The sequence below is a fragment of the Colias philodice genome, chromosome 25, assembly GCF_061535455.1.
Source record: "Colias philodice isolate Cphi_HAF_F1 chromosome 25, ilColPhil1 Martin Lab GWU primary, whole genome shotgun sequence".
NCBI lineage: Eukaryota > Metazoa > Arthropoda > Insecta > Lepidoptera > Pieridae > Colias > Colias philodice.
In genome coordinates this window covers 3,881,361-3,903,805 of record NC_143110.1, presented here as the reverse complement: position 1 = coordinate 3,903,805, position 22,445 = coordinate 3,881,361, and the positions used below count along the sequence as shown (strand labels likewise).

At 31.5% G+C, this 22,445-nt stretch overlaps 2 protein-coding genes across 2 annotated transcripts in view; one reads left to right on the top strand and one right to left on the bottom strand.

Moving 5' to 3' along the window:
- The window catches only part of LOC149477292 (uncharacterized), a 65,793-nt gene extending 58,389 nt beyond the window's left edge, over positions 1 to 7,404 (top strand). The window contains exon 8 of the mRNA XM_089710824.1: positions 7,246 to 7,404. Coding sequence (XP_089566950.1) covers positions 7,246 to 7,377 — 132 coding nt within the window. The 3' untranslated portion in view covers positions 7,378 to 7,404. The remainder of the gene's footprint in view (positions 1 to 7,245) is intronic.
- LOC149477284 (retinaldehyde-binding protein 1-like) overlaps positions 7,271 to 22,445 on the bottom strand; it is a 171,195-nt gene continuing 156,020 nt past the window's right edge. The window contains exon 7 of the transcript XR_016317644.1: positions 7,271 to 7,286. The gene's annotated coding sequence lies outside the window, so the exon portion shown is untranslated. The remainder of the gene's footprint in view (positions 7,287 to 22,445) is intronic.

Below are 22,445 nucleotides of genomic sequence, written 5' to 3'. Positions count from 1 at the left end.
AAAGGCTGAAGAGAGAGAGAGCACGTAACTAAACCGTTGAGACGAAGAAAAGTGTATAGAAAAAGGAATAAATAATTTCATAAACTTCCCGACGATCTTTAAAAATAAATTATAACTTTCATTTTTTTCATTCCCACTTTTACCCCTATGTAGGTATAATAAGTGGATGAACCAATTTTGATACACTTTATCTAAGAACCAGCGTCGGAAAATATTCTGCCTAACAAAAAAAACCGCATCTAATTCGGTTTACCTGTTAGCCAGCTACGGTGCCATAGACAGACACACACACACACACAGAAATACATAGCGGTCAAACACATAACACCAGTCTTTTTGCGTCGGGGGTTAAAAATATAATACGACATAATTTAAAGGACATTTTATGTGGAAAATTTACCTATACACCAGGGTAGATAATTTTTGAAACAAAAAAAAATCGCAGTAGGATGAAACCCATTAGAAAAGGATATGATAAAAATGTAAGGAAAAATAAATTACGGTCAATCGGAGTTCGGGAAGTGCGAGGGGGGGAGCTTTTAAGAGAAAAAAATGGTTTCTCTCGATTTCTCGATAATAATAACACCTGCTAATTTTTTTCTACATATTTTAATTGTACAGACATCACTTTTCCACAATTTTATTATATGTATTGATGATGATGATTGAGATTATAACACTCTTAGTCCGTTTTAACCCTTAAATTGATTTCGTCAGTTTTAAAGGACATAGTATTTACACACATGCTGGCGCTGTTATAGCAGACCTAAGCTTTGCTAATCGGTATATTGGGAAGGTACTAGCTATGTCCTTCGCGTACATGTAGGTTTTTTTACCAAAGCGAAGTACAGTCGCGAATGGTGACCATTTGAAAATTGCAAAAAACGGATCTCTTGACTCTCCCGATGAAATTGATAATAACTGTAAGTATTTTGGCTATATTGCTTATAATGTTATATTTTTAGTTAGAATACGATTGTAAGTATAGTATTTTGACATAATTTTTACATATTTTACAATATTTGGAATACAAATCTTAGTTTATATACGATGTCCCATAAAACGGACGTTGACAACTTGGAGTATATACTAGGGTATTCTTCACATGTCCTATGTAACGGACGTTGCCAATAAGGCCCTCCATTTTCAACGTCATCATTTTGATATATTTTTCTCTATTTTTAATATGTTTTAGAGGAGCATGACTTGGCAATCAATAAAAAATTCCCTCCCTACCTCTGGCGAAAGCTGAAGAGTCTGGCGTTGAGTTGAGATGACGATTTTGAAGGAAATGTAGACCTACGGGAGTGATTTCACTATGATAACAGTGTCAATCATTTTACCCCCAGCACCATACCTTCGGAATTATACGACATATTGATTTGAGACACAATGAAGACCCAAAAAGTCAGTATTTTTACCATCAACAAAATATTATTGCTGCAGAATTACAGCCATTACATGCGGTGCGAGATGAATCTTCCCTACTCTCAGTAGTTCTTCAGCCACAGCATGATGTTACTTACCAGAAATACCACCCAATGTTTGAAAATTTAAATAATAATACCTTACAAATTAAAAAACTGGCAGAAAATGGATATAATATATGCCAAAGAATCCAAAAAAAGCGATTTAAATTTCCTGTTTGTTTTGGTACCTCAAGCATGGACTATATACGACTTCTTTGCATACGATGAAGCAAACACATTTCAATCTGTACAATATAAGGAATGGGAAGAGGACTTTCTTGGTGTATTAGATAAGTTCTCAGGCTATGTAATACTATTTCTATTCCAATTCTTAGCATATTCTTAGGTTGTGATTTTTGGTAGTGTCGTTTTTTAAAATACATTATTTTTAACGATATCGTTAAAGTTTTAACCAACATTTTAAGACAGATGTTTGAAAAGCTTATTCTAGATCGTTCATAATTATAATTTGATAATAATTTTGAATTACAGAGTTGAAAATGTGCATTGTATATGTGTACCACGGTTGCAGGAATAATGTGCAATGTCCGTTATATGTGACGGTTCGAACATGTACATATAATTGGCAATGTCCGTTTTATGTGACATAGTGAAAACAATAGAAAAAATTAAAATTTTTAATTTTTTTTTTCATTTTCCTCTTTTCTATCCTAATTCCAACACATCCTCCAAATTTGGACATTATAAACACAAGTTATCTAGGGGTGACAATTTAAGGGTTAACTTAATTTTTATTCACCCGCATCAGTGCCACCTAAAAAATCTTTATATATCGAAATTCGAGCAAAGTTAAGAAAATGAGAAATAAGAGTTCTCAAGGATCGTTAGAGATAAGAGGCTTACTATTGACCGAAAACAACATGTGTTATGCCGAACCTGAAACCGCTTCACAACGAGAATTGCGGCTCACAGCTGACCGCGAACGGCATGTACTATCCTGTGAGACCGAAACCTTCACTGAAAGGGTATATATAACGTCTCACAGCTGATCGCAAATGGCATATTGTACTATCCCGTGAGACCGAAACCCTCACTGAGAGGGAATTACGTCTCACAGCTGATCACGATCGTCATATTTTATCTCGAGAATTCTGAAACTTTTACTCAATATGAAGACCGTTTGACAAATAATAGGGTGCACCATAATATTATTCGATCTCTCGAAGATGAACATGAGCATAAGCAATGACTAGAGTAGGGACGCGAATATTACCATTATTTGAGACAAGAACGATTAATAAGTTTGTTTAATGAAAGATTAAGAATTGAAACTATTGGTCTCTTTAAACGGACGAATAGCGAGAGGCCCGTCTTACTGCAGACAGATTTCGACATAGTCTTAATGACTTAGAGGTAAACATAGAAGATCAATCTACAAATTCGGTGGTGTGGTCCGACAAAATAATATAAAAGTGGGTTTGCTTATAACCTCACAATTGATTACAGATCATCTTCTGTATAGGCGATATTAACGTAGTATGTTCTTTTTGTAATGCTTTAAAGTGGAGTAAGGAGTCGGCTTTCGTTTGAAGATACGCCGGAACCTTTGAAATCACTACTTTTAAGTTTTAGAGGAACATGTGCAATCTAAACAGTTCTTAGACAATATTAGCTCTTATAGTATTGCGTTTTAAATGATCCTTTGGTGCTCAACAATTATCAGATGCTCCTTTCATTCTTACTTTTAAGATACAAGGTCAAGTTTATCATTTGATAGGATCCCTTTTGCCTGAAGGCCAACCTAAGTTTCTTTAAATATATTTTGTATTCGACTACGACGAATAATCGAATACAAGAAATCAATATTTCTCGAATTTAAAACTGAACTCATTTCACAATTTTAGAACATGTTAATTCATCAGGTTAATCCGTATATATGCGTTTTAAATCGACATTAGAAGCTTTTCCTCAAGATGGTGATATTAATATAAAATTGGTATAAATGCCGATAGACGGAAGTCTATCAGCACTCAGGAATTCCCTGAGCGTGTTATAACGCCCAGGCCACAGTATTACAATTTTTCCTACAGTAGGGCGACGAATGTATTTTCGCATAGCAACGGAGGGGAACTCGTGGGGGGTAAAGTGACGCGGGCCACGTACCACAAACATGTTTAGTTTGTGGTACCGAGCGCGAAAGAAAGTCATCGTGTTTTTAGTAAAGTTACTATCTAAACTAACGTAATTTATTACTTAGGTACATATTCTATAATGGCGCGCTCAAACTGTTAATCTACATTTAATTTAGATTATTATTTTAATTACTAAGAAATGTAGAATTTAAATCATATTCATTCATGTTTTCCTCAGATATTCGATGTCTATGATTTTCGATGATTTTAAGATTTTCTTATCAGAGTATTCAATTTTAATGTAGTTAAATTTTATAAGAGACAATTAAGAACATTCAAAAATAAAGTGTCACGTATTTTTTTTAAACGACGAATGACGAAAAACGACCGAATCGCGGACGAAGTCGCGGGCAACAGCTAGTAGAGAATGTAAAAGTCCAATTACCTTTTTTAAATATTGATTACTTAAGGAAATTGATTGAAAATAACAGCCTTTTTCTGTAATATAGTGTTAAAAAGACCAATTTCAGGTATAGCCAACCTTTTTTTATATTGATATTGAATCTACCACAAAAATGCAAGATGGAGTAAAATTACAATAATTATAGAAACTTTAGCAGCTGTTTTATTTTAATATAACGTTTAAAACTCCAATTACAGATAAAGTTAACTTTCATATAGATAATTGAAAGTTTACTACAGCTTGAGTGCTCTCTAAATTAAAATGCTCCAGATAAAATACACATTATGTTAAAGAATAAAAGATTAAAATAACATATAAAAACACTGACAATATGAACTAGAAGCATGAATAATTCTCAACGTTATCATATGAATGGAAAAAATAAAACACAGGTTAGTCTCTGGAAAACAACTGAACCGAACAACAAAAAGGCAAAAAAATATCATTAAACCGATGAAAAGGGAACTATTACTGACTTTCCACCGATCTGATTTGAAACTAAAATAATATTTTTTAACGAGAAATGGCACTAGATTTTATGAATACAGATTTCGAGTTTATGAAATTTTTCGAATAACAAAAGAGTCCGTAGTTTCATATCCTGAGTCCCTACTTATGTTAACAACACATGCGCAATTTTCTATTGTTCTGTTTATTTATAGACCTTTTGTATCTACGCATACACTATAGTTATGATCAAATACTCATATTCAAGCAGGTTATAAGTATTTTATGTAATATTTTTCTCTTTTCCTCTGTTTATTATAACGCCGTTGTTTAGAAATTATTTAAAACGTAGACATTATCTATAATATAAGTTATTAATCACGCATGCATCCTATAAGACCATAATGATATACCCGAATACCTGTGTTTTATATTTTCGTAGGTAGAAAATACCTGGCTAAGATCGGTACAAATTAATTATTTTAATCGTCGGTTTTTTAATTGGTTCTTTAGATTATAAGATTGTTATTACAATTGTACCTTAGAAGATACGAATAAGTTGCATGAAACATAAAACCGTGTGAATACCAATCTCTTAAAAGTGGAAAACAAAATACGAAAGAAATAAACAAACTAAATTTCCACATACATAATGGGAAACATATGACAAACAAAACCTCGAAAATGTGCATTGAAAATTTCATTCGACACTTCAATTATTTTTCGAACAACAAAAAATGTTTGACTAAACGTGAGAATGTCACGAAAATATATTTGAGGTACAGCATTGATATTCTGACGAGGAAAATTCATAAAGGGTGAGAGGGGCATGTGAAATAGAGCATTATGCTCAAAGTGAATCATCACTACATAGTATAAAACAAAGTCGCTTTCCCTGTCCCTATGTCCCTATGTCCCTATGTCCCTTTGTACGCTTAAATCTTTGAAACTACGCAACGGATTTTGATGCGGTTTTTTTTAATAGATAGAGTGATTCAAGAGGAAGGTTTATATGTATAATAACATCCATTAAATAGTGGAGAAGTACTGTTATTTTTGAGGTTTCTAATGTGATGTCGTAAAAAATTACATTTTTTCCGCTTACATTGCAAACGCAGGCTGAACCCTACGAGTTTTATCAAAATAAAGTACTAAGTATTATTTTGAAATTAATATAATAAAATTTAACATTGAAAAGGTCTACAGAAAAGTCCGCGATGGTATATGTCTATCTCTTATGGATAACCCACAATAACTTTTTTTTGTCATTTACTTTTTACGACAAATAATGGCTAATTTTCGAAGCGACTTTAACCAATACAGCATTAATCCTTAACCAATTAAATACCTTGAATACATAGTTCATTTAATATAGATCTATATGGCCCTTTACACCGTATGATTTAAGTGAATATTTTCGAAGATATTACAGATTTAAAAATTGCGGGACGTAGCGTTTGCGGCGGTACCGGCCGGCCGCCCAGCTATCTATTTTATACCCGTGCGAAGCCGCTATGTTTTTATATACAACGTTCACAGTTTTTCTGTAGTGTTTTTAGTATCAGCATTGCACCCGTGCGAAGCCGGGGCGGGTCGCTAGTATTAAATATAATAAGATTCGAGCGACGTTATAATTGTGTTTCTTTGGGACACAAGTTTTATTTACATTCTTACACGTGTTTTGGCCTTTCATTGTAAGGGGCTTAAAACTCTACCTCTACGCCTCAGCTTTTTGCCATAAATATATCTAATTCTGTACACTTTAGATTACATTTTAGATAAATACTTCGATTTATGTTATATCACTTTGAAGACGGTCTTTTTACGGCTTCTAATGACATAACAGTAAAATTATAAAATATGCTTTTTATACTAGAATAAAATTAAGGAATCTAAGTTCCCAACCTGTAGCTTGAGTGGCAAAATAGCTTTAGGTCAAACGGTATGTGATTTTTTTTATGATACATGAATAATAAATAAACATTTCGAACTGCTACAATATCACACAATTTGTAAGACATGATACTGATTAAATCCATACTAATATTATAAATGCGAAAGTAACTCTGTCTGTCTGTCTGTTACTCAATCACGCCTGAACTACTGAACCAATTTGTATGAAATTTTGGTTAGAGATATTTTGATACCCGAGAAAGGACATAGGATAGGTTTTATCCCGGAAATCCTACGGGAACGGGTTTTTCTTTGAAAACGCGGGCGAAGCCGCGGGCGGAAAGCTAGTATGTAATAATTACAAAATGTATTTCTCAACTCTAGCACTTACTTATTACAGAATACAGATAACTATACAATAAGTACCTATATTTTATTTAACATACAGAGACAAAGACATGGATATATAAAAAAAATCTTATTAACTAACGATACATGAAAATAAATAAATATTCAGGAAAATTTTCACACACGGCACGATCTGATCCCATACTAAGCTTTCGCTTGTGTTATGGAAACCAGATGGCTGATAAACATACATATATATAATTATAAATAAATACTTATATAGATAATTAACACCCAGACACAGAGCAAAATCTATGTTCATCACATAAATATTTACTGTGGGAATCGAACCCACGACCTCTGGCTTGGAAGGCAGGGCCACTGCCAACCAAGCCAACCGGTCAGTCAATGTCTCCTTATAGTGCTTTCACTTTGAACTTAATATATATTATTTTTGCCAACACCTAGCAGTAGGAGAGTCATAAAAATTATAAATATATGTATAATTATTAATGAAAGTTATTTGTTACAGGAAGCAAAACCGGCAAAGTTAGCAAGCTCAAGAACTCATATCTCTCTCAGCATCGCACGGGAATTGCTACAAAAGATATGTATTAACGACATTTCCAAATCGAAGTCCTGCGAAAATCTTCATGTACTTTAAATTTATGGAAAAAATACGAATTTAAAGCTAATACTTATATCAGGAAATGAATATTTTGTTTGACTGTGTAAAAAGCGTATTGAATACCAGTGAATGACCGTAAAATTGCACTCCGATTTTATTCTATTGCCAATCGACATTCGACTGTATTGACTATTGATCCACCATATTTTTGCGTTACTTGCAAAGGTTTTCAAATAAAACTATTGCTTTTATTTGTAGAGATATATGAATGAACCTTTATTTTTATATAGTGTACCAATAACCAAGCCGATCTTGGTCAATTATACGACTATGTATTGCATATTTACAATTCAATATGCGACTATGTATAGCATTGAAATTTAATAATCGAGACATATTTTACAGTAATTTTATTTACCTTAATTCAAATAATTTGAAAATACATTGCAATAACTTAATAAAGTACGTGATTAAATAGAAATTCTTACTAAAGTATTTACGGACAAAAAATGACTTGATCAAAATGGATTTGAGATTTTAATTCTATTAGAATAAGGTATATTCCCCTATTGTTATCTTTTGTACACTCTCTTGTATTTAGGATATTTTACTTGTGTATTTTATTTTAAAAGTAATTATAAATTTTAATGTATATCTAGTCAATAGTATTAAGATGCCATACCTTCCTATTTCTACTTATAATACGTTTCCATATATTTTCTTCCAAATACTATTTATTCAGAATTCAGAAGACCTATATACTCTTAGCTTATTTTTAGTAATACGATTTGAACCAAGATTGTATATTTTGGGTATTTTTCTTCGTACTAGAAATTTATCGTTCGTTGTATAAATATTGACGGATAAAAAGCCAATTCTTGTTTACTTTACGGATTCGATATTGTACCGTTTTTCTTACAAAACTTACTTTGAAAAACGATCACAATTTGGTGTATTTGCAGTTCTTTCTCCAAGTTTTTATTAACATAAAGTTCTCTTGGGGAAACGATATTTTAAAAAGTTTGGTTATATTTCGAGTTATCGTTTATTTATTCTTTTTAATTAAATGTAAAAAAAAATATGATTTTTATGGATTATTGAATCAGATATGAAAAACATGAGTCGTTTACTGAATATATTTTAAATAAAAAGCTCCATGGTTTTCAGCGAAATAATTTATTACAGAGTAATTAATCGTATGAATAAAAGATGACAAAATGGCCCTTACATATTTAATTCTCTTTTAATGGACTTTGGTTTTAATTACAAAGAATTTTAGTAAAAATCTCTCGTGTTTCGAAAAACTTAATTGTGTGCCTGTTTTATAAGGTTGGTGTTTTTGTATTTACTTAATTGCAAAATAAATATAAATAGGTATATAAAACTGCTATTTATCATACAATAATTATCCCAGTAAAATGTATTAGAGGTCTTTTTAAATCCAAAAATATAATCATATTTAAAGAATTATTAATATAAGAGAAACTTATTTTAAATTTCACATGGCATATGGAATGTGACATCCATCTCCTGAACTATAAAAACTCATAGCAATTTTCTTAGAGCGAAACAATTTCCAAGATATACATTCTGATGCAATGTAATAACGAAAAAATACCGCACGCTCCTATACCAATACAGAACCGCTAATGTAATTGGTTGAGAATATTATCTTTCTTCCTTTCTTTACTAAAGACATTTGATACTTCTTTTAGACTAGCGTTAGATGTAAATATCAGTATTAAATAAATATTACGCTTGCACGTGTTTAATATAAGTGTTACTGTTAGAGTTACTATTTTTCTAAACAAACCAAACTTTCTACGACTTTTATATATAAGTGATCTGTGCCATTTGTAGTTATTTTATCATTCAAGGTATATATAACCCGCGTCGTTAAATAATCGATTTTCGAAACGGTCGATGGTATTCCCTCTCTGTTGCACATTAGCGAACATATATACCTATGTTGTCTCGCTCACACTTAAGCATGGAGTCAAATATAAAGTTTTTGAAAACAATTTTTAACGACGCGGGCTATTTCTTTTCTGAAGAAAGTATATTATGTGTATTCACAAACATGTATTTAGTTGTACTTGAATCATGACTAAATTATATCTATAGGTAAGTTATAAATCATTTTTCACTGTAATTAGATATTTTAACAGTTATTCAAATAAATATAGAATCGTTTATTTTCCTTATAAATGTTTAAAAATCAAAATAGAACCCACCGTATATTATAGATTCATAATATCTACTCGTAGGAGAATGAGCTTTAACTGTAGAACTTTTCTTTCATAAAATAATACTTTATTATTGAAATCCAATTTTCATTTTCGTCTAGAAATTTGAATATAAATTAGTATAGATTTTAATTACCTGCAGAATATTATAGTTCTTTCAGTTTAATAAACTTATAAAAGTTTCGTCGAACTTTCATTAAGTATATTTTTATTATACGAAATAAAAGTAGTTTTATTCATCAATACATATTTAATAATCATCTTACTTTCCATCATTCTTGTTTTAATGTATACTATTAAAATTAAGTACTGTATTTAATGTTTTAGGCAAGTCGTGTAGTATTTTCGACTTGTTCTTCTAAAATCTGCTATTACAATAAACAATAAATATAAAGTAAGGAGGAAATTCAAAACAAGTGAAATTCATATTAAAAAATGTCTACAATAAGCTAATTTAAACAAGTCGAAAATACTGTATGACTAATAATGTATTCTCAAAGTCTGATTCTTCTTAGATATAGTTTTTAAAATTGTTAAACAATATTGCTCTTATAACAAAAAGGACGAAAAAATACTTTTTATCTAATTAATTTATTTGTATTTCATTTGAAACTATTCCTAAGTAATTTACATTTTAAGTGTTGGGTGCAAATGGTGTGAAAATTATTTTTCCTTTTTTCTTTAAAAGTCAGATAATAAAAAGCAATTGCAGTCAGGACTTTCATTTGAAAGTTTTTATTGATAACTCAGTAAAATGTGTTAAGTAAAGTGGTATAAATAAATCTTACAGTTTTTCCCTTCGTCCTTTTTGTTTTAAGGCAAAGTAGAACACTCCGTGTTAATATTTTTGGTGTTTTAAAGAAATTGAAACTATTTATGTGACTCATATAATAGTTGAAAATAAACAGATGACTTGAAATTTGATGGTTTTATTTAACCCCTATATACTAATACATATTACTATTATATACAATTCGTATTTGTCTGTTACCTACACTTTCAAGACTAAACTACTGAACTGATTTTGATGGTGAAAGTGAAACCAAACATTTGGGTAATAATAAAGTATAATTCACGCGTGCAAAGCCGAGGGCGCAAAGGTACACATATAGGATATAACTAGCTGTTGCCCGCAGCTTCGCTTGCGTGGAAAAGATAATTTTTCATGGTATAAGTTTTCATCCCCTATTTAACCCCTTTTGGGGATGAATTTTCTAAAATCCTTTCTTAGGGGACGCCTACGTTATGACATCTACCTGCATGCCAAATTTCAGCCCGATACGTCCAGTGGTTTGGGCTGTGCGTTGATAGATCACTATATCAGACACCTTTGAGTTTTATATATATATATATATAGATATGTATAGAGATATATTATTACTTATTTTCTACTTTTTAAGTGACGGTATGTCATAGTAGTGAAATATCTTACAGCTTCACCAAATTTAGGTATACTAATCGTAATCGTAGATCGTAACTATATAATCAGAATTCAGAGCTTAGCAGTCTATAATAAGGCTTACGAATAAACAATGGTATTACGCCAAAAAAGATGAACCCTGACAATATATTATCACAACGAATTACAAACAAAAACATGTTTGAAGTGCCTCAGAAATGGTTCTATTCAAACAATCAAGAGGCTTGTGGAACCAAATGCCACACCAATATTCACTCACTCCACGTCAATCGTAAGGGTCACGCTTGACCTATTTCGTGCCAAATCACTTCATTGGGCACTTTTAATACACTTTGAAGATAATTTTGTAAAAATATTTGCTTTCCTTACCTTTGAACTTTACTGCAATCTGACTTAATTTCAATAAAAAGGAAGAAGGTTTTGATTTAAAATAAAATAATGAAATGTGATTATAGATAATATTATTTTGTACTTTTCATAATTCTATAACCGTACTATTAACTGATTAGTTTGGTATTCCGCATATATGAATAACCAAAGAATAAACATAATCCTTTGTGTACACCCAGATGAATGTTATAAGAATGTAAAGAAACTAGCTTTACCCGCAGTGCTCCGCTCCTGTTGGTCTTAGCGTGATGATATATAGCCTACAGCCTTTCTCGATAAATGGGATAACTAACACCAAAAGAATTTTTCAAATCGGACCAGTTCTTGAGTTTAGCGCATTCAAACAAACAAACTCTTCAGCTTTATAATATTAGTACCTATAGATTGATGGTAGAGCATTATGGTAGAGCATTATGGTAGAGCAGTATTCCAGTCTGCATCTTTAGTATCGTCGTTTCATTGAACTTTTTATATATGAAATGGTGAGGAAAATAGGTATAGGAGAAAGGTTATGATGAAATGAAACACTTTTTTCTAAACAGATCTTTAATAAAACACTATTTATTACATTATAGGTTGTTTTCTTCACCTTTAGAACTATTTAAACACAGAAGCGAAACAATTTTTTTATAGGGCTCTATTATTGACCTATAGAACAATTTTAACACTTACCTATCGATATTGATACATAACAAAATTACCTACAACAACTAGAAGTAGAGCAAACTTAGCTAAAATGGCATTGTGACCTTTGATCCTTTAACCTCTGCCAGTAATTTCATTAATTGGTTGTGGTACGAGTTATCAACTAAATTTAGTATCAAGGTATGAACCCGAATTTTGAAGAGAAACACGGTTTCACCTACGAAGACATCTAGCTCATGTTACCGACTTTGCTGAAATTCATTGATGAAACATTTTGAAGTCGTTCTAATCAACTATGCATTAGTATTTAGTATCTACATTTTTGATGTCTCCAACAATCTATATTGCATTAGATGATCCTCTCAACATCAGTCATCAACAAAATAAAAGAGTCAATTTCACTAAGGACTACTTGCAGTTCAATATAGATCGGCGAAAGCTTCCGGGGACCATATTGGTGAAATTTTGAGGTTTCTTGCACTATAAAACGTTAGATTTACCTAGAGTTTTTTAGTAAAGAGCTCTGAAACAAAAAAAATAATCTTGTTTTAATAAATGTAATAACACAATACACACCTATAGGTATATTGTAAACCTGTTCTTTTTCTTATTCTATTATTTTATAACAATTTTTCCTGAACAACTTGATCGAACTTCGTCTTAAGTTCGTTCGTTAAGTAGAAACCATTAAATAACAGTTGTATGTTTTATAAAAACTGTACGAATGTAAAACTTGTCTATTCAGTGCACTAAAATCGAACTAAAACAGAAAATCGATCATTCATTGAATCCTTGCAATAGATAGGAATTAGGCCATAATACGCTGACCAAGCAATGCAAACAATCAATGCTAGTAGCTTAGAACAAGTTTGAACTGGGTGTTAGTACGCAAATATTGGCCCTTTTGAGGTAAACTTTCAAACTAAACCCAGCGTGTTCTATAGTAGTTGATAGTGCGTAGGTATTATCAACTATTTTCTATATTATTACATTTTTTGTAATGGGTGGTGGTCTATAGTACCAGTATAGTGTAGCTGTACTTATGGCCAATTAAATATGTACTAATAGTTGGGAACCCGCGGTTTCATGAGGTTCCGGGATAAAATGTAGCATAGCAAGACTATTTATGACTATATCGGTACCAATTTCCTTACGATCTGATTAGTTGTTTTTGAGTGAAAGAATAACAAATAATTTATTTTTATTTATTTAAAATTTATTTTAAATTCAGATAAGTACAAAATTATAAATTCAATGGAAAAAAACACTTAAGTATAGATAAAATACAATCACTACTTTCACGTAAGTATACAATAATTTTAGTTGACTAAAATCTGAAATCGATTTTAACAAGTATAGTTTCATACCTACTTATAACCATAAAAATATACTTAGGTAATCTTTAAAGTAACGATCAAAGAAAATCTCTATATTGTACAATGTTAATATTATAGTATTAAGTGTTAATTATAGCTAAGAACAAATTATTATGTGAATTTCATAAAAGTTGCGCATTATAAAATAGCAATTTTCCGTTGAAATTATTACGCTGTTATTAAAAATGTAATGCTGCTATTATCACATAAATGCTAATTATAAAATACTCATGTACGGGCGAAGCCGGGGCGGACCGCTAGTTTTATCTAATTATAAGCAAAAATAATTTTCCTCCTTCTACATTTCATTTACAATCCTCGTTAACTGTTACCATTTTTAATTTGCAACTGCCTTTTACTATCTTCGTTGAATCTGCGATAAATGGCGATCTCGGGAAAACTATTTGATATTGAATCTCTCTTACCTTGAAACCAGCTTACACGTGTAGTTGGGTTTTGTTCTGTTAATTGGTTATTTGGGTATATTTTATTAGATAAAGGAACTTTTTTGATGTGTAATATTTTAAGCACAGTATTCAATGTATTTGCTACATATTATAAATCATAATATATCTATCCTTTGTAACTACGTTCTTGCAAATAAATATTATTTGAATTTGAATCTAATAAATTCGTTCATATTCATTGAAAGAACGGAAAGTTTAATAGCCTTCACTATCATAAATAAAATATGAAAAGAAAACAAAAATTAAATATACAATGAAATAAAATACATTAACGAGGATAATTATTATCAATACGTAGACCAAAAAAGGCTAAGGCGCGGGTCAAACACAAGCGGCGCGGGCGCGGGCGTGCCATAAGCGCACCTCTTGAATCTGTTTTGCACCACGTTCTTCTTATACATTTTGTATGAAAGAATTTTGGACAGGCGTCGAGACGGCACGCCACGGTTGTGCCAAGGTTGCGCCAAGGTTGCGCCTTTCCAAAATTATTTCATACAAAATGCCAATAGCGCACCCGATGCACGCCGGCAGCGCGCCCGCGGCGCGCCCGCGGCGCGCTCCCGGCGCGCCCGCGGCGCGCCGCGCCGCTTGTATATGTCCCGCGCCGAATCGAAGGCGCCAATCACAAAGACCTATATATCGGCTTTAATATTTATACACTGGATAATGAAAATGTAACACAAACAATGTTAGGGATCTCGGAGGACGACAGAAAAGAATGTAAATGGAATATTTTCTTTCTTGCGTCCATTAATTGATGTAGGCCATTACATGAGCGATTTTCATTGAAACTTATAACGTATTTCTACTATATATTTCCTACTATAGTTCAAATATGATAGTTTGTAAAAATATATCAATGTATTAGGAAAAAAAAGATGATCGAATCTAAAAAAAAATTGTAGGTACTGATTACTATAATAAAATAGATTAGGACATAGGCTACTTTTTATCCGGATACCATAAAGAGAAGCCGCAGGATCAAGTTTGTCAAAATTTATACATAATATTATAACCACATTATAATATGACGCTACGGTACAAAGATGCTACGACGTAGCACTAGATTATTTTCATTGTGTATTGATTTTGGAAGGACTTTTTAAGTAATTTATGTCTATATCATAGTAATTACCTATATGTACACTAATTCTAAAAAATCTAATCATCATAAAATGTTTTTACAAACTACGTGCTGTTATTTACAAAATGTTCAGTTTTATTAGTTTTAAACACGAATAAAACCAATATTCACTCTTATTAAAGTAAATTTACTATCATACTCAGTTTTACTATATTACATACTAAGCTTGTTTTATGGCCTAACCTTCCAGAAGGATACAATTAAATCGATAAACCCATTTAACGATTGTATTCTTGACATTTCTCTTCTTTCGATATCTTTGCCTCCGTGATAAAAACGAATTAGAATATAATAATAATTAGCCTTTTTTTAGCTTATTACGATTATTAAAATTAATTATTGAACAATAGTCGTTCCAAAATTACTTTAAAAACAACAAAAACAAATAATTGGAATCCTGTGTTGCTGTTTGTTCTTTACAATTTAACAAATTAAAAAATGATAACCAAACGTATTTCTTGTTAAAAATTCTTAAATACAGAAAAATTTCAAACCTGGTAAATGGTGCTAAAGTTACACAACCTACAAACTTAAATCAGACCCAAGTTTCCAAATATCATAAGCCAAAATAAATTTTATATTATTTAAGCAATAACTCAAAGTTTGTAAACAATAACTGTTGTCGACTAAAATTATAGTTCCCTTTATTTAGTTACGTAGCAATCAGGAAAAGCAAACTTCGCGGGGATGCTTTGAGCAATTACATCTACAATTTAGAGGCGCCATTTAATTTGTCGCTGCATTTCATTTAGATGTTTAACTTTAGTTCTTGTTACGTTTTTAATTAATTGCATAATTCAATTATTTTCTGCGGATTTTTATGTTGAGTCTCATGTTTAATTACTTGAGCTTTTTGATGCAAATATTCGTTACGGATGTTGATTATTGACATTCTTGGCCAAATATTGAAAAGTAATTGAGTTGTAAAATTTGATTATTATTTTTTCCGGGTTACATATTAGAGCTGTGTTATATTGAATTCAGTGCTCTGTAAACTGCGGGTTTAGCTTGAATTCAAATTAATAGTAATTGATCTCATTAGTGTGCTTAATTTAAACGCATTTTAATTATAGTCCTTTCCACCTAAGATGATTTCTGTGACACATCGATTTTTGACACGTATAGAGATGTCGGTTACTGAAATCGTATCAATTGTTTCCGATAATCGATAATATTCTATATGGAAAAGAAATCGATTTGAATAAAGTACCAAAATTAGTTTTTTCGGCATTTCGCCAACAATTAACTAAGGAAACTTAGCAAACAACAGCAACAAAAAAATCAACAATAACAATTAGTAACAATAACAGAATACCACGTAAAGTATCAATATAAAAATGCAACTTCTATACAAGGCTGACGCACTCGTACAGACGATTGACTCGATTGACAAACGATCACAAGATGGGCGCCGATTATATGATTTTCCAACTCTATGATTTTTCAACGATCCATTTCATGTACACGAATTGCGTAGGTATTATATTTTTGTGTTAATTTATTTTATTCTTCATTATATTAAACTAAACAATACTGTTTTTTATTTATAAGCTTACGATGTTTCATTTTTATATTTTTGGTAATAATGCCGCCATAAAATAAAAATATTATGCACTAAAATTATTTTGACTTTTTAAACATAAAATACGTAATTCGGAACACGATGAAGTGTCACAGGAATCATCCTAGGTGAAAAGGACTATAGTGTTCACGTAAATCGTAATATAGGTAAGTATAAAACATTAAAAGCATAGTTTTTTTGTCAGTTACGCTGTATGGAGTAAATAAAATTGAAACTATTTTATTATGCATATTATAAAAGGAAATCGTTACATGCTTTCAGTATTTCTTTATCAAAAAACAACATCACACGAAAATATAATTGTGGAAGTAGATCCTTATCTATGATTGCTTGCATTAATATTCCTGCAATTTATATCATTTGATGTTTTCTAAACTTACTACTGTACTGTTTATTACTGTATTCTTTTTCTAGCATAAAATAGTGTCTTTATTGTATTATTGATTTTTGATACCGTCTTCGGTAAGTAAAACGAATTGCTTATAACAGAAGTGGTTCAATAAGAAACTATGACATTATAAATCAATATCTGCTGGTGACAGGAAAGGGACATTGAAACAGCCGCTATGTAAATCCTTGTAAGCAAAAAACACCCCATCCCTTGAAGTAGGGTACTTCAGTCCTTCCCTATGGCTTTTCCATAAATTCACTCGCTACAAATTGTAAAAAGGGAATTGTAAAAGGGCCTTTTCGAATAATTTATAGATACTTACGGAAACTGAAATAGGTAGGTACATATACTATATCTATTTATTAAGTTGTATTACAAAAAAAATCTGTTTCGAGACCAGGCGAGCGTGCAGGAAATCTAAACTAATATTATAAAGTTTTTCAATTTTATTTCAAATAGTTTCTTTAGTTTACGTTAGAATTTTAAAAGGGTATAAAATATCGGAACTATAATTATTGCTTTACAGTTTTTTCATATGGAAATTTATACCTATATAATACATAACTAGCAATGCCCTGCGGTTTCACCCGCATAGATAGCGATATCGTTACAGTGAAAAGTCTACTATAGGTCGGACTATAGGTTTAATTTTTAATCACATGAAAATCACCTTTACCCCGTCCCGCACTACGGCCTTTTTTTTTTTTGTTTTAGTGGGGAAATCTTTCATAGATACCCACGGCCTCCAGGGGAGGGGCCGTGGGTTATCTCGGATTCCTACCGACCAAAACCCCACTGTGTTCCGTCAAGACGCATATTGGTAGAATTCCTCCGTGACCCCCGCACTACGGCCTGCTCGAACAGTATACCTACTATTTTCTGTAGATTGACACTTTCAAATTCGTTATATCTTTTGAATGGAATATCCAATTCTTTTCATTTAAACAGTATTTTGCTGGTATTGAAACAGTCTGTAATAAAACATCATTTAATGGGATAAGGATTAATATATGTGTATGGATAACATGGTTTGATTACTGTCGGCACTTCTATTTACTTTGAAAACGTAAAAAAGTTGTTGTAGTAACATAACTACTGAAGATAGACATATGGTATCGCGGACTTTCTTGTAGATATTGATCCATTCTATAATACTGTAGAACATTTTTTTGTTCTATCTTCAATAGATTCCGCAGCGCACGCGATGACAGAAGTTTTATTGAGGATTTTTTTACACCTTGGGTTACATTATTGCATTTTTGGTAAGGATCTCTAATTTTTTTGAAAATGCAATATAGCCTATGTTGCTCAGTAAAGATGCAGCTTTCTAATGGTGAAAGAATTTTTGAAATCGGTCCAGTAGTTTTTGCGTGAAAACCATACATACATACATACATACTTACATACATACTTACAAACTTTTCCTCTTTATAATATTAGTATAGATAATCATAGTTTATCTAATAACTTCCATTTCTATTTGAAATAATGTTAAAAATAATTTCCGTAACGTTGTTTAACTTTTTGTACGAATAATTACAACCCCGGATAAAATGAAAAAGAAAAGTAAGCAGCAGAAAACGAAAGTCGTTAACTGTTAAGATATTTGACGAACTTTTAAAGCAATTACTTCTACATTAAATTCTATTTAAATTAATTAATATTTACTCTACACAAAGGAAACAAAGAGGTTATATTTTGGCCAAAAATGCGTGAGCGGAAAATTCCATACAATTTTCTCTTTGACACATGTCAATGACCTTATGTAATAAGCTCTCCATATAAGCACTAAAATCTTATACGTCTGAAGATAAATAATATGAACCCTGACATTTTAAATGTTGCTCTTTTATAGACGATTAGGTAAGAACACTCGTGGTTATACCTAGTATCTTGAGAAAAGGTATTAATCTCATAAAAGTTGTGTACATATTAAAAGGGGAAGAATTAATAGTCTGGGCTTAGTCTGGGATAGAAATTAGTAATTAGTTACAAAAAGTTTACATTTTTTTTTTTGTTGTTGAACCACAGATTTATTACAAACTTTTGACATTCCATTTTCAATTCAAATTCATTCTACCTACTATACATTTTGATTGCCAACACCACAGGCCATCACCAATAATTTAGTATTTGTGATAACAATAAAAATATCATAAGCTCAGAAGTGACGTCAAATCTAAAAGAATGGTAAGAATCTCCAAAGACGTGTTTCATTTAAAAGAGCTTTCGTTCTTCAATCAAAAGATTAAAAGTTGGCCCGCTTCATAATCGTTCGGAAGTTATGTAAAACAAAAAGTAACTCCGAAAAATCAGTTATTCGCCAACAAAAATTTCATCGTTTATCACTGACAGAATCTGAAAGTTCATGGATTGAGGGCAGGGTAATTTATTATATTCGGTTCGTAAGAAATTCCGCAATTTTCCATGTATTTGCGAAATTCACTTTGGGAATGATGTCTGACTTCAGTAACATGCCATTTGTCCGATGTTATTTCCTGTAAACAAAAAATAAATGTTAATAAAATAAGTAAATTAAGAGACTAAATTAAAACTAAACAAGTTTTCCAACTAAGTAAAACTAAAAAATCCAATATTTCTATCTAAAGTTAAAACTAATTAATTATAGAAATATCTGTTTATATTATGTTCGCGTCCTAGGTATGGATATTGTAGGTACCTACCCAATCGTGTTCCTATATCAAAATTATATAAAAAAGAGTTGTTATATAGTTAATATTATGTTAATTAATTGGCTAGTTTCTCCACAAACTTAGTTATTTGAAATTTGAATAATCGGGAATGTATACAATAATTTAATATCAAATAGAGATGGTAATCTATGAAATCCCACCTCGCACCCCGGCTTAAGTAATTTGAGTCGTAGATTCATTGGATTAGATTTATATTCAACTTTAGCAAACGTTGTAAAGTCAAAACTGCTGTGTATTCAAATTCAAACGTTTGAGATATTTGCTTGCAAGCACTTTGTAAGTCCATTCATAATATTATATACTGGACGTGCTTTGTACCGATTCACCAATTGACTGGACGATATTGTAATACAATTGCACATTATGCAGTTTCAAGCTATGAGAAATACAATATTGAAACATTCTGTAGGCTATAAAGGCTTGCTTATAGTTTAGGGATAAGGGAGGGTAAGTATATAAATAAATAAATATAAATAAATAAATAAATATTATAGGACATTATTACACAAATCGACCTAGTCCCACAGTAAACTCAATTAAGGCTTGTGTTGTGGGTACTAGGCGACGATAAATATAATATTTAATAAATACATATATAGATAATAACACCCAGACCCAAGAACAAATAATTGAGTTCATCACACAAATATTTGCCCTGACCGGGGATCGAACCCGGGACCGTCGGCTCAGTAGGCAGTTACTTTACCACTGCGCCAACCGCGTCGTCGAATAATGAAATATAGGATAATATCCCGGATTACTTATTGAACTCTTCTGTATCTCAGAAGGCATTGCCTTCCCTTACAAATTCCATATTACATTATAATTAAAAATAATGCTCTTATCTCTTACATTGACGTAATAAATAACTACCAAAGTTTATCTTTTTATTGTAATGCACAGACATAATATATTATGTCTGTGTTGTAATGCTAGACTTCGAACGCAGGACCGACTTATTAAAAAGGCGATCGATTAACCATAAGAATATCAAAGATTTCATCTGAAAAAAGTTAAAAAATCAAAATACGTATACGTAGCTATATCTATATTTATATACTTACCTACATAGTTCCAACTTATAATTTATTCAAGATTGCTTTTATAACTTCGAACGCAAAGGCATATTAAACTTGGATACTTAATACTTTTAAACAACCGTAAATCTTATATATAAAATTCTCGTGTCACAATGTTAGTCTGCATACTCCTCCGAAACGGGTGGACCGATTCTCATGAAATTTTCTGTGCATATCGGGTAAGTCTGAGAATCGGCCAACATCTATTTTTCATATGTACCACGGGCGAAGCCGGGGCGGACCGCTAGTTATTTAATAAATTACAACCTGTAGTGCTTATAAAAGCTGTATGAGTCTGGCTTGCCGTTTGGATAAAAAACTATTAGGGCTTGCATCAACTGCATCTTTGTAATCTAAGACTGCATCGTACTAAAACATGATAGTTTAAAGTTTTTAGTTAAGTATACACTAGTTACATTATTCATTCTTGGAACTAGTATATTCATTTTTTCGTGAATATCTTTAAATCTGAAACTTGAAATTATGGAAACGTTACAGGTGACTCACGAACCAACCCCGTTTTATAAAAATGTGTATAATGTGTGTTCATATTATATCTTCCACTGTAATTTTCCTCTAAATGCTCTGAAATCTGAATATTAACACTAAAATATACCTAATTATGGAATAAAAAAGTGAAACATGTACCTTATACACCGCCTTCAAATTGCCAGAACTGAACAATATTTAGTTTTCAAATAAAAAAAAAGAATCATCAAAATCGGTTCACCCCTAGGAAGCTCTTAGATAAACAACCCAAAAATGCCGTTGAATTGAAAACCTCCACCTTTTTTTAAAGTGAAACTTTTATTACATCGTCTCAAACTTTTTGGTCTGTGTAGCGCATGTCGCGTGACGCTCGAACCGTACGATAAAGTTTCACTTTTACCGTGGTTTCATAAAACCACACAACATTTTTTGTCGGTTGAAAACTTCTGTTTAATACGGAAGTCAGCGCTAAGCTATCATTGTGTGAAGCGAACCAAAATGAATCGTTCATCGTTCCCCTATTCGTATTCATAGACAGCAGACCAGCGCTTAATTAAACATTCACGTCTATCAAAAGCATTCTTCGAAATTCAAAGTCATTGTCTATTGTTTTTTTTTCTTTAGATCCTTTTTTTTACAAACGGCCATTTCAAATGTTTCCATTTCACCGTGAATAGAAAATGTTTAATGATCGTAATTATTTTATTGTTTCAGTTATTATAGCTGTATTATTAAGCATATTCTCAACATGACTTTCAAGTTACACTATGAAAGCATTAAGGGAACACAGAAGTTCCATTTGGCTGAAGGCGGGAAACTTAACATTGTGTTTGAGTAGAAGCGATTTTTTGTTTTAATCTCTAATACCTACCTACTAAGGAAACTTCGTGTTGAAGTTATGAAATATATTATGTATTAACTAGCTGTGCTGTGCGGTTTTACTCGAATTGCTCCGCTCCTATTGGTCTTAGCGAGAAAATAATTATTATATAGCCTTACCTACTATAGATTAGTATAGATAATATATAGTATACATACTTTTAGGTTAAAACCGTAAATTTACTATTATTGCTGATCATTACTTCCCAAGCTAATAGATAAAAAAGTGTTACCGACATTTAAAAATATTTTATTACTGACTGGGCACTGCTGTTTTGCTCG